The 16,220-nt window shown below is 54.7% G+C and overlaps 1 protein-coding gene across 4 annotated transcripts in view; it reads right to left on the reverse strand.

Moving 5' to 3' along the window:
* Positions 1-561: 561 nt before the first annotated feature.
* The window catches only part of HOOK2 (hook microtubule tethering protein 2), a 62,352-nt gene continuing 46,693 nt past the window's right edge, over positions 562-16,220 (reverse strand). For 3 of the 4 annotated variants that reach the window (XM_077261885.1, XM_077261881.1, XM_077261883.1), the window contains exons 9-22: positions 9,665-9,828; positions 9,344-9,484; positions 8,989-9,190; positions 8,792-8,902; positions 8,556-8,643; positions 6,154-6,220; positions 5,935-6,072; positions 5,755-5,842; positions 5,644-5,678; positions 5,114-5,196; positions 4,631-4,734; positions 2,517-2,621; positions 2,361-2,432; positions 562-2,280 (exon numbers count right to left, since the gene is read on the reverse strand). In XM_077261885.1, coding sequence (XP_077118000.1) covers positions 2,119-2,280; positions 2,361-2,432; positions 2,517-2,621; positions 4,631-4,734; positions 5,114-5,196; positions 5,644-5,678; positions 5,755-5,842; positions 5,935-6,072; positions 6,154-6,220; positions 8,556-8,643; positions 8,792-8,902; positions 8,989-9,190; positions 9,344-9,484; positions 9,665-9,828 — 1,560 coding nt within the window. In that variant the 3' untranslated portion in view covers positions 562-2,118. The remainder of the gene's footprint in view (positions 2,281-2,360; positions 2,433-2,516; positions 2,622-4,630; positions 4,735-5,113; positions 5,197-5,643; positions 5,679-5,754; positions 5,843-5,934; positions 6,073-6,153; positions 6,221-8,555; positions 8,644-8,791; positions 8,903-8,988; positions 9,191-9,343; positions 9,485-9,664; positions 9,829-16,220) is intronic. The other variant, XM_077261882.1, reaches the window with a different exon arrangement.

Below are 16,220 nucleotides of genomic sequence, written 5' to 3' on the forward strand. Positions count from 1 at the left end.
GTCATCAGTCGCAATCCGGTGAATATTGAAAGAAAAAACGGATCCGGCAACTGATGCCATCAGATCAGTTTTTTCTCATAGACTTGTATTAGCGACGGATGGCCTCACGTTTCATCCGTCGTTCGCCGGATCCATCGAAAATTGTTTGTCCGGCGGCCGGAGACAACGGACAAAGTAACGTTTTTTGTGTCCGTCGAAAAAAAGGACAGCGATGGATCCGTCGCCGTCTGTTTGCTCGAATGGAAGCCTATGGGCACGGATCCGCCAAATGACGGAATCTGGCGACGGATTCCGTATTTTTTTTAAACTGAGCATGTTCCAAGTTTTTTAGGATCCAAGTAGCCAGCCCCCCTAGTCGGATCCGGTGAAAAAACTGGATCCGTCGCATCAGTTTTTCACAACCTGCGACGGATCCTTCGAGCCAACGGATTGTGACTGACGGCAAAAAACTGATGTGTGAAAGGGGCCTTATACTATTGGTCACAGCTTCCAGTCGGATGAGCAGCTCTGGAGCACTCACTGCAGCTCGGACAGATATAATAATGTGCACATAGAACCAGATACATAAGAACTCTGCAGGTTTTATTAACGAAAAAAGAAAATATTTTTGTTTTGGTAAAAAGAGATAAAAGTTTATTTGCAGTGTATAAAATTAGATAACTTTATAAAGAATACTACGAATGGTAACTAACAGCAGATAGAACAGACATCTGTGATTTGGGGGCCTCCCCAAGATAAACCTCGCCCTCCTGAAAAGCCAGAGGTCATCAGGTGATCGTACCAATCATACAGACATTAGCCGTACGCAGCGCCATCTACAGCCCGCGGGGACGTACTGCACCTCCATCAAGATGGTCCGAAATGGGTGTTACTTTCTCAAAAAAACCTTTTCTAAAAGCAGCTCATTTCCTATGAAGTTTTAAAAGTTTCTACCTTCGAGCACCCTAAATATTACTGAAACTGAAAGGGTCGGGGAAAAGGGGGAATGACACAAACCAGACACAATAGACAAAAAAATGAAATAAAACAGGTACAAATTCAGAAAAAGAAGCGATTCACAGCTTAGAACGAATATAAATACAGGCAGAAAACACACAGAGACTAAAACACCCCGAAACAAAGACGACCAAGAGGTCCGTGCTTCTCCCAAGGGACAATAAGGCAAAGATTGAGGGTGTAAGGGGGCCACGTCCGTACCTTTAAGGACCCTCTATTGCACACGTATAATATATGTAGTGATATCAATGACGCCGATGTATCCAGAATATTAGTGTTACAGACATAAAAAATTAAAAATTGGTGCTGTAAGCCCCCTTCCAATGGAACATGTACAATCTAGCAGGATCTTACATCCCCTGTTCCACTACAAGGGGGACATTATAAAAGCAGTAATATTCCTATGTGCCCGGAATTGATAGAGGTGAATGTGCAGCCTACGGGGAGGTTCTTTGGTTTGTGCTCAGCTACGATATAATTAAAGTGCGCCAGTCAAGAAGACAGGAAGGGAAATATTGCAAAAAAGTTATTAACCCGGGGACAATAAGTGGAAACTTAAAAAAAAATAAATTATATTTTATCCGCACTGCAGTAACTATAGACAGCCACTAGGTGGCCGCAGCAGCGCAGGTGCAGGACGGAGGACGTGGAGGGGTTTCCGTCTCCCCTTTAATGTGATGATAATTACTGGGTGAACTTGTGTATGGAGGGGATTTAAAGACACACTGACTCTAATAAAGCCATGTTTCTATAGGAGGGAGTCGATACTTAATGAGCAGGAGATTTGCAGGGAGGGGGGTCTTCTATAACGACAGCTCATCCAGGCCTAGAAGTCCCCCAGATCACCTGTAGGGGGCACTGCGAGTGCTCCACTCATTAGGATTGCTAAGAGAAAGCAAGGGAGTGTAATACGCAGGGTAAGTGGAGGCAGCAAAAGTTATAAAAAAAAAAAAAAAAAAACACAACCAGGCAGGACCCCCCAAAAGAAGGGGAATGGTTTTCTAAAAGAGGACAATCAGCGCCCCCTATAGGAGTGTGATTGTCAGGGCAGTGACAGGTTAGTCCCTAGCAGAAGATAACCCTGACCCCCTTCTAGCGATCCCCGGCTCCGTCGGTCACACGTCATGCCATGCTCTGGCGCTTGTCGCTGTATCTGGGCAGCAATGAGCGGGAGTGTTGCCCACGTCGGGCATTGGTAGCCAGCCTCTGCTGGGCCAGGAAGGACTGCGCTCCGCTAGGGACCTGTGTCCTCTCGTCTGTGACCTTCTGCTGCAGCGCCATCCCCTGGGAAAAGAGAGTGGACAATATATATAATCTGTGACGGCCTACCCCCCCATACCCGGCCCCTCCGAACCGTCACCCACCATGTTATACCAGGCGCTTATTATCAGCTTCTCCTCCTGGTCTCTCTGAGTCTTGGTCTTCTCAAAGTCATTCTAGAGAATAAGGAGAAAGTGGGTGATTATTACATTCCCCCCCATAATAAATATAAGGACCCCCGCCGTGTTCGTCCTCCTCACCTCTAAGTGCCGGATCCTGGTGTCCTTCTCCTGCAGTTGGTTCTTTAAGGCCTGGATCTCCGGAGGATTGTAATTCTGCTGCTTGGGATCCAGGGTCTTAATAACCTGAGAAAGGTTCAAAGTGATCGAGGGAAATCCAAAATCTGTGGGATAATGAGACTCGCCCACAGCGGACATCTATCATCATAAGTGACTTCTACACCCCCATTGATACTTCCACCTCAGCTGTCTCGAAGCTTCTATCTCTCACGGCCTCGCTCAATGCTCCTCAGCCGCCGCTCACAAAGATGGCCACACACCGGACCTCACCTTCACCCGCCTCGGTCACCTATCTAACCTCTCCCTCTGTCTGACCACAACCTATTACATTCTCTTCCCTCTCCAGGTGCACAATCTCCACTCCGCAAACTTGCACACCCTCCCATACATCTCAAACACCTCGATCTACACTCACGCTCCGAATCCCTTCTCTCCATCTTACAGACATAAGTTCCCTACACAATGCAGATGCTGCCGCACTTTGTAACACCACAACAGCTACAGCCCTCAAAACTGCTGCCTCCCCTCACACAATCAACAGACAGCCCTGGCACACCAGCCTGACCAAAGAACTGAGGTAGGCTTTCAGGGTTGCTGAGCGGAGATGGAAGAGATCCCACTCCAACGAGCACTTATCGCATTCATACAGTCCCTCACTACTTTCAAGTAGACATTCACTGCAGCTAAACAAATATACGTCTCATCTGTCATCTCCTGTCTCACAACCCTAAACAGCCATGCAACACCTTCAATTCTCTCCTCCGACCCCCAGCACCTCCTCCCTCTCCTCTCAGCTGAAGACTTTGCCTCATTCTTCAAGCAGAAGATCGATGTCACAGAAAGCTTTGGCCTCCAGGCCCCACAGCCCTTCCTCATAACTACTCAGCCCTCCTCCTCCAAAACCAGCTTCTCCGGCATTACAGAAGATCAACTTTCCTCCCTACTCTCCAGATCATTACTCATCACCTGTGCACTCGACCCGATCCCGTCCCACCTCATCCCAAACCTAACCCATCTCTTCAACCTATCACTAACAACTGGTGTTATCTTTATCTAGCCATCGCCCTATATCACTTCTCCCCTATGCCTCCAAACTACTGGAACACCACGTCCATCTTGAACTGTCCTCCCACCGCTCTTCTTGCTCCCTCTTCAACCGCTTACAATCTGGCTTCCGGTCACACCACTCCACTGAAACTGCCCTAACTAAGGTCACCAATGACCTCTTAACCGCCAAGAGCAAGCGACACTACTCGGTCCTCCTCCTCCTGGACCTGTCGGCTGCCTTTGACACAGTGGACCATTCCCTATTATTACAGACCCTCTCATCCCTTGGCATCACAGACTTGGCCCTATCCTGGATCTCATCATACCTAGCAGACCGGACATTCAGCGTCTCCCACTCACACACCACCTCCTCACCTCGCCCCCTATCTGTCGGAGTCCCACAAGGTTCAGTCCTTGGGCCCCTGCTCTTCTCCATTTACACCTTTGGCCTGGGACAGCTCATAGAATCTCATGGCTTTCAGTATCACCTCTATGCTGATGACACACAGATCTACATCTCTGGACCAGATATCACCTCCCTACTAACCAGAATCCCTCAATGTCTGTCCGCTATTTCATCCTTCTTCTCCGCTAGATTTCTGAAACTTAACATGGACAAAACAGAATCCATCATCTTTCCCCCCATCTCACGCGACCCCCCCAACGAACCTATCCATTACAGTAAATGGCTGCCCACTCTCCCCAGTCCCACAAGCTCGCTGCCTCGGGGTTATCCTTGACACTGATCTCTCCTTCAAACCACATATCCAAGCCCTTTCCACCGCATACCGACTCCAACTCAAAAATATCTCCTGAATCCACATATTCATTAAGAATCTGTAAAACCATGCATGCCCTCATCATCTCCCGCCTCGACTACTGCAACCTCCTGCTCTGTGGCCTCCCCTCTAACACTCTCGCACCCCTCCAATCTATTCTAAACTCTGCTGCCCGACTGATCCACCTATTCTATGCCATAAATGTATAAAGTGTAAGATCCGAGACCCCCACAGCTCTTAGTTACTCACCGTTCGGGCTTTCTCCACATAACGCTTGTATCTCTCCTCCATGGCTCGCATGTCCTCGTCTTTCTGCTGCAAGATCTGCTGCAACTCATCCACTTTCCGAGACACTGAAGAGAAGCAGTGTTAGATAAGGAATGAGCGATTAACACAGGAAAGGAGAGAATCCCACAGTGGTCCCCAATGTAAAGAGGGAAAAAAACATACATATATATATATATACATACATATATATACATATATATATATATATATATACACACACACACACACATTTCTGTCCACCAGGTGGTACTGCACATGGATCGTTCCAGGTGTGTGTGTGTGTGTGTGTGTGTGTGTGTGTGTGTGTGTGTGTGTGTGTGTGTGTGTGTGTGTGTGTGTGTGTGTGTGTGTGTACAGGGAGCTCCCTCTAGTGGTGACTGCAGGTATGTAGTAATCCTTAAAATTAATAAAATTATATAAAAATAGGAAAAAAAAAAAAGTTACTGTTCAGGTCAGCTTTGGGTTGCAGGGTTTCGATATATTCCCGCTTCTTCTGCAATTCTGAGTGAGCATCGTGCAGCAACTCCCTAAACACAAAGCAGAGATGTCAGTGCACCCGATATTACGACCAATGTTTATTACATTTCCTAAAATCACCAGTAATCTCCTATCCATTAGGGACATCGCTGGAGGTCAGAGCGCTGAAATCTGCCTTGACTGAAGCAGTGATGCACATGCTCAGCCTCCTCTCATTGTCTATGGGACTGCTGGAGAAAGCACAGACCAGCCCTCCACTATTTCTGGAAGTCCCGTAGTCAAGGAATGGAGCCCCGATCTCCGGATGGGTGGTGTTCCCAGTGGTCGGACTTCCAGCGATCAAGCTCTCCAATGTATCCACCATCCGTTCCCCGCACTGTAATTGGCACTCCGCCAACACGCACGGGTCTGTCTGTCTGTGTATTAGAGGGTCCTCATACTGCTCTCTAGCTCGGACTGTCCGCTTTGTGGCATTAGAGTGCCGGCTCTGTACTTACAGATGTTCATCCAGTTTCCTCTTCAGCTGTGAAGACTGTAACAGAGGAGCGACACATTAGGGTCCTGTTCGGACAGTGCAGACGGATGGTCACACATAAGGGGGCACTCACGTCTTCTGCCCGGCTGCCCTGCTCCTTCAGTTGGCTCTGCAGATCCTCAATCTGAGCTCTCAGCTCCTGGATCTGCTGCTGATTCAGCCTGAAATGAGGAACAGTCAGCATTGCTGGAGGTCTGTACGGGGGGCACACCTGGAGGGGACAGATGCCCTCGAACCCCCGCCACCTCCTCACCGGTTCTCGCTCTCCTGTCTGTTGCGACCGCGGTTCGATTCTTCCAGAAGATTCTGCAGCTCGGACAGACGCTCCTGGTACGAGGCCTCCTGCACACAAAGCATCTTATTCTCCTGCTGCAGACGGAGCACGGTCTCCCTACGGGAAGCACAGGGGTCAGTACAGAGCCGCGGTATACAGCCCCCTACCCAGCGCTGTATACAGGCAGGGGACGCTTACTTCAGCTCTGCAGGAAGGATCTCTGCAGCCAGGTTGTCCACCGTAGAAGACAGTCCAGAGAGGGCATCTGGGAATAGAGGAATATCTACAGTGCATGGCCAACATCGGTATCCATGGGCAAAATGCCTCCTATTATATGTACTATCAGTACTTCCTATCCACCATCAGCACCCATAGGTGAAATGCCCCCTATGCTATATACCAGGGGTCCCCAACCTGTAGCTTGGGAGCCACATGTGGCTCGCGGTCCCATGAATTGTGGCTCGCGGCTGTCTGTCAGCTTGGTGCATTAGCTCCAGTTATAGCAAACAGGTATGAAGAGCAAATCTGAAAATTGAGAATTTTGTGAGCAGCCCTGCACAGAAGAGCAGATCTGGCAGCACATACACTCACTGGCCACTTTATTAGGTACACCTGTCCAACTTCTTGTTAACACTTAATTTCTAATCAGCCAATCACATGGCGGCAACTCAGTGCATTTAGGCATGTAGACATGGTCAAGACAATCTCCTGCAGTTCAAACCGAGCATCAGTATGGGGAAGAAAGGTGATTTGAGTGCCTTTGAACGTGGCATGGTTGTTGGTGCCAGAAGGGCTGGTCTGAGTATTTCAGAAACTGCTGATCTACTGGGATTTTCACGCACAACCATCTCTAGGGTTTACAGAGAATGGTCCGAAAAAGAAAAAAAATCCAGTGAGCGGCAGTTCTGTGGGCGGAAATGCCTTGTTGATGCCAGAGGTCAGAGGAGAATGGGCAGACTGGTTCGAGCTGATAGAAAGGCAACAGTGACTCAAATCGCCACCCGTTACAACCAAGGTAGGCCTAAGAGCATCTCTGAACGCACAGTGCGTCGAACTTTGAGGCAGATGGGCTACAGCAGCAGAAGACCACACCGGGTACCACTCCTTTCAGCTACGAACAGGAAACTGAGGCTACAATTTGTACAAGCTCATCGAAATTGGACAGTAGAAGATTGGAAAAACGTTGCTTGGTCTGATGAGTCTCGATTTCTGCTGCGACATTCGGATGGTAGGGTCAGAATTTGGCGTAAACAACATGAAAGCATGGATCCATCCTGCCTTGTATGGAGCATCTTTGGGATGTGCAGCCGACAAATCTGCGGCAACTGTGTGATGCCATCATGTCAATATGGACCAAAATCTCTGAGGAATGCTTCCAGCACCTTGTTGAATCTATGCCACGAAGAATTGAGGCAGTTCTGAAGGCAAAAGGGGGTCCAACCCGTTACTAGCATGGTGTACCTAATAAAGTGGCCGGTGAGTGTATACTGGTCTTAGGGGTTTTGAGATGATTTAAGTATGGTACGCTGGAGACAAGATGACACCACCTGTCAGAGAAGGTGTTGGAAGCCAGATGTGACAGTGTCTTCGGACTGCTTTATAGGAGAATACTGAAAGGGGGTATTGTAGGAACCCCTGGATCTTTGTATACTGCTTTGGGGTGGTTGATTTTTGTGGAAAAGCTTTGGTTACCATTATGCCTGTAATGGGGGCTTTAGTTGCCACTACTGTGAGGGGGCGGGAGCTGAATGTGGCTCGCGACTCTCTCTCAAGGCTGGATGTGGCTCACGACCCTCTGTCAGAGCTGAGTGTGGCTCTCAAGATCAGAAACGTTGGGGACCTCTGCGATATACCATCAGCACCCATGGGTGAAATCCCTCCTATCCACCATCAGCACCCATGGGTGAAACACCCATTATATGTACCATCAGGACCCATGGGTGAAATGCCTCCTATTATATGCACCATTAGAACCTATAGGTGAAATGCCTCCTATATACCATATGCACCATCAGGACCCATAGGTGAAATGCTTCCTATCCACCATCAGCACCCATGGGTGAAATGCCTGCTATCCCATGCACCATCAGCACCCATAGGTGAAATGCCTCCTATCCTATGTACCATTAGCACCCATGGGTGAAATACTTCCTATTATATACACCATCAGCACCCATATGTGAAATGCCTCCTATATACCATCAGCACCATGGGTGAAATGCCTCCTATCCTATATACCATCAGCACCCATGGGTTGGATGCTTCCTATTATATTCACCATCTACACCCACGGGTGAAAGGTCTCTTACTATATGTGCCATCAGCATTCAAGGGTAAAACTCCTCACATACCATCAACATCCATGGGTGAAACACCTCCTATTATATGTACCATCAGCAGCCATGGGCAAAGCACATCCTTACAAGTACCATTAGCACACATGGGTGAAACACTTTCTATAATATGGAGGAACAGACTCTGGCCAGCCGGCTGCATGCTGTATGTCGCAATGAACCACCCCCATCACAATGATCCAAAGATTTCCTTTAAGTAGCAACTAATGTATGTAATATGGAGGCAGCGTCCCGTCCTCCTCTCACCTGCTTGTACCAGGCACGTCTGCTGGAGGTGCGAGCACCGCAGCTCTTCATTCGTCTCGCGCAGAGAGTCTCGCTCTGCCAGCAGCCGCTAAGAGAGAGCACATGACAGCGGTTGGTCGGTGACGGTGCCCCCTGCTGGTGAAGAAGCAGCCGTGCCCAACACCTCCTATAACACCCGGCTACCCCCCCCCATGGATCTCCGGATAAGACCCCATAAATGTAGGACGCATCCTCACCTCTCGCTCCTTCTGTAAAGCCTCAAACTTTTCCTTTAAGGTGTGGAACTCGAATTGCCACTTCTCCGCCCGCAGAGACTCGGCGGAGTGCTTCCTGTTCATCTCCTGGACCTGCCATGGTGACAGAGGGCAAGGTAACGCTGCACCGATCACACACCTCCGTGTTGTTGTAGTCCGCCCTGGTGTTACCGTCTCACCTGTCGGCTCAGGCTCTCCACCTGTCCCCGGGACGCGTGCGCCTTGTGCAGCTCATCCTCCAGCTGACACGTGCGCTGCATGTACACAGTGTTTCGCTCCTCTAGGAGCTTCACCTGGCGGCGCAGATCGCCCAAATCCTCCAGCTTCTTCTTATAAGATTCAACCAGAGACTCCAACTTCCCCACACGGTCTGAAGAGTGCCTGATGGGGGAGAGGCAGAAACGAGGGGCCACGGTCAAATCTGTCCCGAGGGGCTCCAGCAGGTGCCCTCAATTCTTGTGTGATACTTGCCCAGAAATCAAGAACACTCCCCTTATGATCGCTGGAGACCTCTGATCGGGTCCCCACCCTTACCTGAGTATGTCCATCTCGTCCCGCAGAGACTGGGCCTCGTGGGCCAGACCTGTTAGGTCCTGGTTACGCTGATGTAGGTCCTGCACCTCCCGATCCAGCTCCTCACACCGCTGCCGGTAGTCATCACGCGCACTCTCCAGCCTGGAAGAAGGAGATGTGGTCACCAAGGCAGGTAAGATCGGCCATCTTTGACCACGGGGATCATTACCAAGCATTAGACAGCCCGGTAATTAGCATATTTATGCAGAGGGCCCTCCCCCTATCATCACGGTGTCAGTCTACACTGCAGAGCTGTCATTCTACTCTCGGCTCGGCTTGTACCTGTAGTTCTCCTCCTGCAGTTGCTCGATCTGACTCTGCAGCAGGAGCATCTTCTTGCCGAACATCTGGGGGGTCCCAGTTTCTCCGTCGGGGGAATCCTGCCGCTCTCGGAGGGCTCGGTTCTCGGACATCAGATTACGCTTCTCTTCCATCAGCAACGAGATCTTAAAAGGCGTAAAAGGTCGGGGGAGGGGAGGGTGGCACGACACGGGAAGGAAAGGAGCAAGGTGCACAAACACGGCGTGAGAAGGGTTAACAGGAAGAGGAGGGCAAGTTAAGGGGAAAGGGGGTCAGCGGCGCACCGCCTGCTGTGAACTACAACTCTCAGCATGCACTTGGGAGTTTTAGATTCACAGCAGGTTACTGTGTGAGGATCAACAGCTATTGGCAAAAGTGACTTCAGGAGCAGGCCGCAGTGGAACTACAACACCCAGCATGCCATCACAGCTGAGGAAGTCCCAGATGGCGCCAGCCCAACACTTTCGTGACTTGTAAAAATGTTTGTCGAGCAATCCCATGCATAGGGGGTGGGGGGCAAACTACGGAGATCGCATGCAACATTCTGCAAACCCCCTCACCCTCGGCGTCCCACCGTACGTCCTGGGGTGGGGGAGATGTGGTCTTGTGTGGCACCTATGGCAGAGGAGACTGTGGCTTCTGGTCTGTGCCCGCACACAAGCTGCCAGCAGACATATATATAGCACAACCTGGTCGGGAAGTAAGAAAGCGGGACAGCTGACGGGCGACAGCTGCTCCATGCTTCCCTCTCTCCACCCTGCAATGATGGGGGGATATGTGTGGCCACCCTGCACGGACAGTAAGATATGTGCGGCCACCCTGAACGGACAGTAAGGACGGGGGGGTATATGTGCAGCCACCCTGCAAAGACAGTAAGGACGGGGGGATATGTGCAGCCACCCTGCACGGACAGTAAGGACAGGGGGATATGTGCGGCCACCCTGCACGGACAGTAAGGACAGGGGGATATGTGCGGCCACCCTGCACGGACAGTAAGGACGGGGGGGGGGGGGGGGGGGGATATGTGCGGCCACCCTGCACGGACAGTAAGGACAGGGGGATATGTGCGGCCACCCTGCACGGACAGTAAGGACAGGGGGATATGTGCGGCCACCCTACACGGACAGTAAGGACAGGGGGATATGTGCGGCCACCCTGCACGGACAGTAAGGACGGGGGGGGGGGGGGGAATATGTGCGGCCACCCTGCACGGACAGTAAGGACGGGGGGGGATATGTGCGGCCACCCTGCACGGACAGTAAGGACAGGGGGATATGTGCGGCCACCCTGCACGGACAGTAAGGACGGGGGGTATATGTGCAGCCACCCTGCACGGACAGTAAGGACAGGGGGATATGTGCGGCCACCCTGCACGGACAGTAAGGACAGGGGGATATGTGCAGCCACCCTGCACGGATAGTAAGGACGGGGGATATGTGTGGCCACCCTGCACGGACAGTAAGGACAGGGGGATATGTGCGGCGACCCTGCACGGACAGTAAGGACGGGGGGGGGATAAGTGCAGCCACCCTGCACGGACAGTAAGGACGGGGGGATATGTGCGGCCACCCTGCACGGACAGTAAGGACTGGGGGGGGGGATATGTGTGGCCACCCTGCACGGACATTAAAGAACGGGGGGGGATATGTGCAGCCACCCTACACGGACAATAAGGACGGGGGGGATATGTGCAGCCACCCTGCACGGACAGTAAGGACGGGGGGATATGTGCGGCCACCCTGCACGGACAGTAAGGACTGGGGGGGGGGGGGGATATGTGCAGCCACCCTGCACGGACAGTAAGGACGGGGGGATATGTGCAGCCACCCTACACGGACAATAAGGACAGGGGGATATGTGCGGCCACCCTGCACGGACAGTAAGGACGAGGGGGGGATATGTGCAGCCACCCTGCATGGACAGTAAGGACGGGGGGATATGTGCGGCCACCCTGCACGGACAGTAAGGACGGGGGGATATGTGCGGCCACCCTGCACGGACAGTAAGGACAGGGGGATATGTGCAGCCACCCTGCACGGACAGTAAGGACAGGGGGATATGTGTGGCCACCCTGCATGGACAGTAAGGACGGGGGGGGGGGGGGGGGGGATATGTGCGGCCACCCTGCACGGACAGTAAGGACGGGGGGTATATGTGCAGCCACCCTGCACGGACAGTAAGGACGGGGGGTATATGTGCAGCCACCCTGCACGGACAGTAAGGACAGGGGGATATGTGCGGCCACCCTGCACGGACAGTAAGGACAGGGGGTATATGTGCAGCCACCCTGCACGGACAGTAAGGACGGGGGGGGGGGGGGATATGTGCAGCCACCCTGCACGGATAGTAAGGAAGGGGGGGGGGCTATGCGCAGGCACCCTGCACGGATAGTAAGGACGGGGGATATGTGTGGCCACCCTGCACGGACAGTAAGGACAGGTGGATATGTGCGGCCACCCTGCACGGACTATAAGGACGAGGGGATATGTGCGGCCACCCTGCACGGACAGTAAGGACAGGTGGATATGTGCGGCCACCCTGCACGGACTATAAGGAGGAGGGGATATGTGCGGCCACCCTGCACGGACAGTAAGGACTGGGGGGGGGATATGTGTGGCCACCCTGCACGGACAGTAAGGACGGGGGGGATATGTGCAGCCACCCTACACGGACAATAAGGACGGGGGGATATGTGCGGCCACCCTGCACGGACAGTAAGGACTGGGGGGGGGGGGGATATGTGCAGCCACCCTGCACGGACAGTAAGGACGGGGGGATATGTGCAGCCACCCTACACGGACAATAAGGACAGGGGGATATGTGCGGCGACCCTGCACGGACAGTAAGGACGCGGGGGGGGGGGGGGGGGGGGGGATATGTGCAGCCACCCTGCACGGACAGTAAGGACGGGGGGATATGTGCAGCCACCCTACACGGACAATAAGGAATAAGGACAGGGGGATATGTGCGGCCACCCTGCACGGACAATAAGGACGGGGGGGTATATGTGCAGCCACCCTGCACGGACAGTAAGGACGGGGGGGGGGTATATGTGCAGCCACCCTGCACGGACAGTAAGGACGGGGGGGGGTATATGTGCAGCCACCCTGCACGGACAGTAAGGACGGGGGGGGGGGGTATATGTGCAGCCACCCTGCACGGGCAGTAAGGACGAGGGGGGGATATGTGCATCCACCCTGCATGGACGGTAAGGACGGGGGGATATGTGCGGCCACCCTGCACGGACAGTAAGGACGGGGGGGATATGTGCGGCCACCCTGCACGGACAGTAAAGACAGGGGGGGATATGTGCGGCCACCCTGCACGGACAGTAAGGACGGGGGGATATGTTTGGCCACCCTGCACGGACAGTAAGGACTGGGGGGGGGGGATATGTGCGGCCACCCTGCACGGATAGTAAGGATGGGGGGGATATGTGCGGCCACCCTGCACGGACAGTAAGGACGGGGGGATATTTGCATCCACCCTGCACGGACAGTAAGGACGGGGGGATATTTGCATCCACCCTGCACGGACAGTAAGGACGGGGGGATATGTGCGGCCACCCTGCACGGACAGTAAGGACGGGGGGGGATATGTGCGGCCACCCTGCACGGACAGTAAGGACGGGGGGATATGTGCGGCCACCCTGCACGGACAGTAAGGACGGGGGGATATGTGCGGCCACCCTGCACGGACAGTAAGGACGGGGGGGGGGGGGATATGTGCAGCCACCCTGCACGGACAGTAAGGACGGGGGGGGGGGGGGGGATATGTGCAGCCACCCTGCACGGACAGTAAGGACGGGGGGGGGGGGGGGATATGTGCAGCCACCCTGCACGGACAGTAAGGACGGGGGGATATGTGCGGCCACCCTGCACGGACAGTAAGGACTGGGGGGGGGGGGATATGTGTGGCCACCCTGCACGGACAGTAAACGGGGGGGATATGTGCAGCCACCCTACACGGACAATAAGGACGGGGGGATATGTGCGGCCACCCTGCACGGACAGTAAGGACTGGGGGGGGGGGGGGATATGTGCAGCCACCCTGCACGGACAGTAAGGACGGGGGGATATGTGCAGCCACCCTACACGGACAATAAGGACAGGGGGATATGTGCGGCGACCCTGCACGGACAGTAAGGACGCGGGGGGGGGGGGGGGGGGGGATATGTGCAGCCACCCTGCACGGACAGTAAGGACGGGGGGGATATGTGCAGCCACCCTACACGGACAATAAGGACAGGGGGATATGTGCGGCCACCCTGCACGGACAATAAAGACGGGGGGGTATATGTGCAGCCACCCTGCACGGACAGTAAGGACGGGGGGGGGTATATGTGCAGCCACCCTGCACGGACAGTAAGGACGGGGGGGTATATGTGCAGCCACCCTGCACGGACAGTAAGGACGGGGGGGTATATGTGCAGCCACCCTGCACGGACAGTAAGGACGGGGGGATATGTGCGGCGACCCTGCACGGACAGTAAGGACGCGGGGGGGGGGGGGGGGGGGATATGTGCAGCCACCCTGCACGGACAGTAAGGACGGGGGGGATATGTGCAGCCACCCTACACGGACAATAAGGACAGGGGGATATGTGCGGCCACCCTGCACGGACAATAAAGACGGGGGGGTATATGTGCAGCCACCCTGCACGGACAGTAAGGACGGGGGGGGGTATATGTGCAGCCACCCTGCACGGACAGTAAGGACGGGGGGGTATATGTGCAGCCACCCTGCACGGACAGTAAGGACGGGGGGGTATATGTGCAGCCACCCTGCACGGACAGTAAGGACGGGGGGATATGTTTGGCCACCCTGCACGGACAGTAAGGACTGGGGGGGGGGGGGGGGATATGTGCGGCCACCCTGCACTGATAGTAAGGATGGGGGGGATATGTGCGGCCACCCTGCACGGACAGTAAGGACGGGGGGATATTTGCATCCACCCTGCACGGACAGTAAGGACGGGGGGATATTTGCATCCACCCTGCACGGACAGTAAGGACGGGGGGATATGTGCGGCCACCCTGCACGGACAGTAAGGACGGGGGGGGATATGTGCGGCCACCCTGCACGGACAGTAAGGACGGGGGGGATATGTGCGGCCACCCTGCACGGACAGTAAGGACGGGGGGATATTTGCATCCACCCTGCACGGACAGTAAGGACGGGGGGGATATTTGCATCCACCCTGCACGGACAGTAAGGACGGGGGGATATGTGCGGCCACCCTGCACGGACAGTAAGGACGGGGGGGGATATGTGCGGCCACCCTGCACGGACAGTAAGGACGGGGGGGGATATGTGCGGCCACCCTGCACGGACAGTAAGGACGGGGGGGATATGTGCGGCCACCCTGCACGGACAGTAAGGACGGGGGGGGGATATGTGCGGCCACCCTGCACGGACAGTAAGGACAGGGGGATATGTGCGGCCACCCTGCACGGATAGTAAGGACGGGGATATGTGCGGCCACCCTGCACGGACAGTAAGGACGGGGGGATATTTGCATCCACCCTGCACGGACAGTAAGGACGGGGGGGGGGGGGGGGGATATGTGCAGCCACCCTGCACGGACAGTAAGGACGGGGGGGGGGGGGGGGGGGGGATATGTGCAGCCACCCTGCACGGACAGTAAGGACGGGGGGATATGTGCGGCCACCCTGCACGGACAGTAAGGACGAGGGGATATGTGCGGCCACCCTGCACGGACAGTAAGGACTGGGGGGGGGGATATGTGTGGCCACCCTGCACGGACAGTAAGGACGGGGGGGGATATGTGCAGCCACCCTACACGGACAATAAGGACGGGGGGATATGTGCGGCCACCCTGCACGGACAGTAAGGACTGGGGGGGGGGGGGGGGATATGTGCAGCCACCCTGCACGGACAGTAAGGACGGGGGGATATGTGCAGCCACCCTACACGGACAATAAGGACAGGGGGATATGTGCGGCGACCCTGCACGGACAGTAAGGACGCGGGGGGGGATATGTGCAGCCACCCTGCACGGACAGTAAGGACGGGGGGATATGTGCAGCCACCCTACACGGACAATAAGGACAGGGGGATATGTGCGGCCACCCTGCACGGACAATAAGGACGGGGGGGTATATGTGCAGCCACCCTGCACGGACAGTAAGGACGGGGGGGGTATATGTGCAGCCACCCTGCACGGACAGTAAGGACGGGGGGGTATATGTGCAGCCACCCTGCACGGACAGCAAGGACGGGGGGGGTATATGTGCAGCCACCCTGCACGGACAGTAAGGACGAGGGGGGGATATGTGCATCCACCCTGCATGGACGGTAAGGACGGGGGGATATGTGCGGCCACCCTGCACGGACAGTAAGGACGGGGGGATATTTGCATCCACCCTGCACGGACAGTAAGGACGGGGGGATATTTGCATCCACCCTGCACGGACAGTAAGGACGGGGGGATATGTGCGGCCACCCTGCACGGACAGTAAGGACGGGGGGGGATATGTGCGGCCACCCTGCACGGACAGTAAGGACGGGGGGGGATA

Source organism: Ranitomeya variabilis, chromosome 5, assembly GCF_051348905.1.
Source record: "Ranitomeya variabilis isolate aRanVar5 chromosome 5, aRanVar5.hap1, whole genome shotgun sequence".
Taxonomy (NCBI): Eukaryota; Metazoa; Chordata; class Amphibia; order Anura; family Dendrobatidae; genus Ranitomeya; species Ranitomeya variabilis.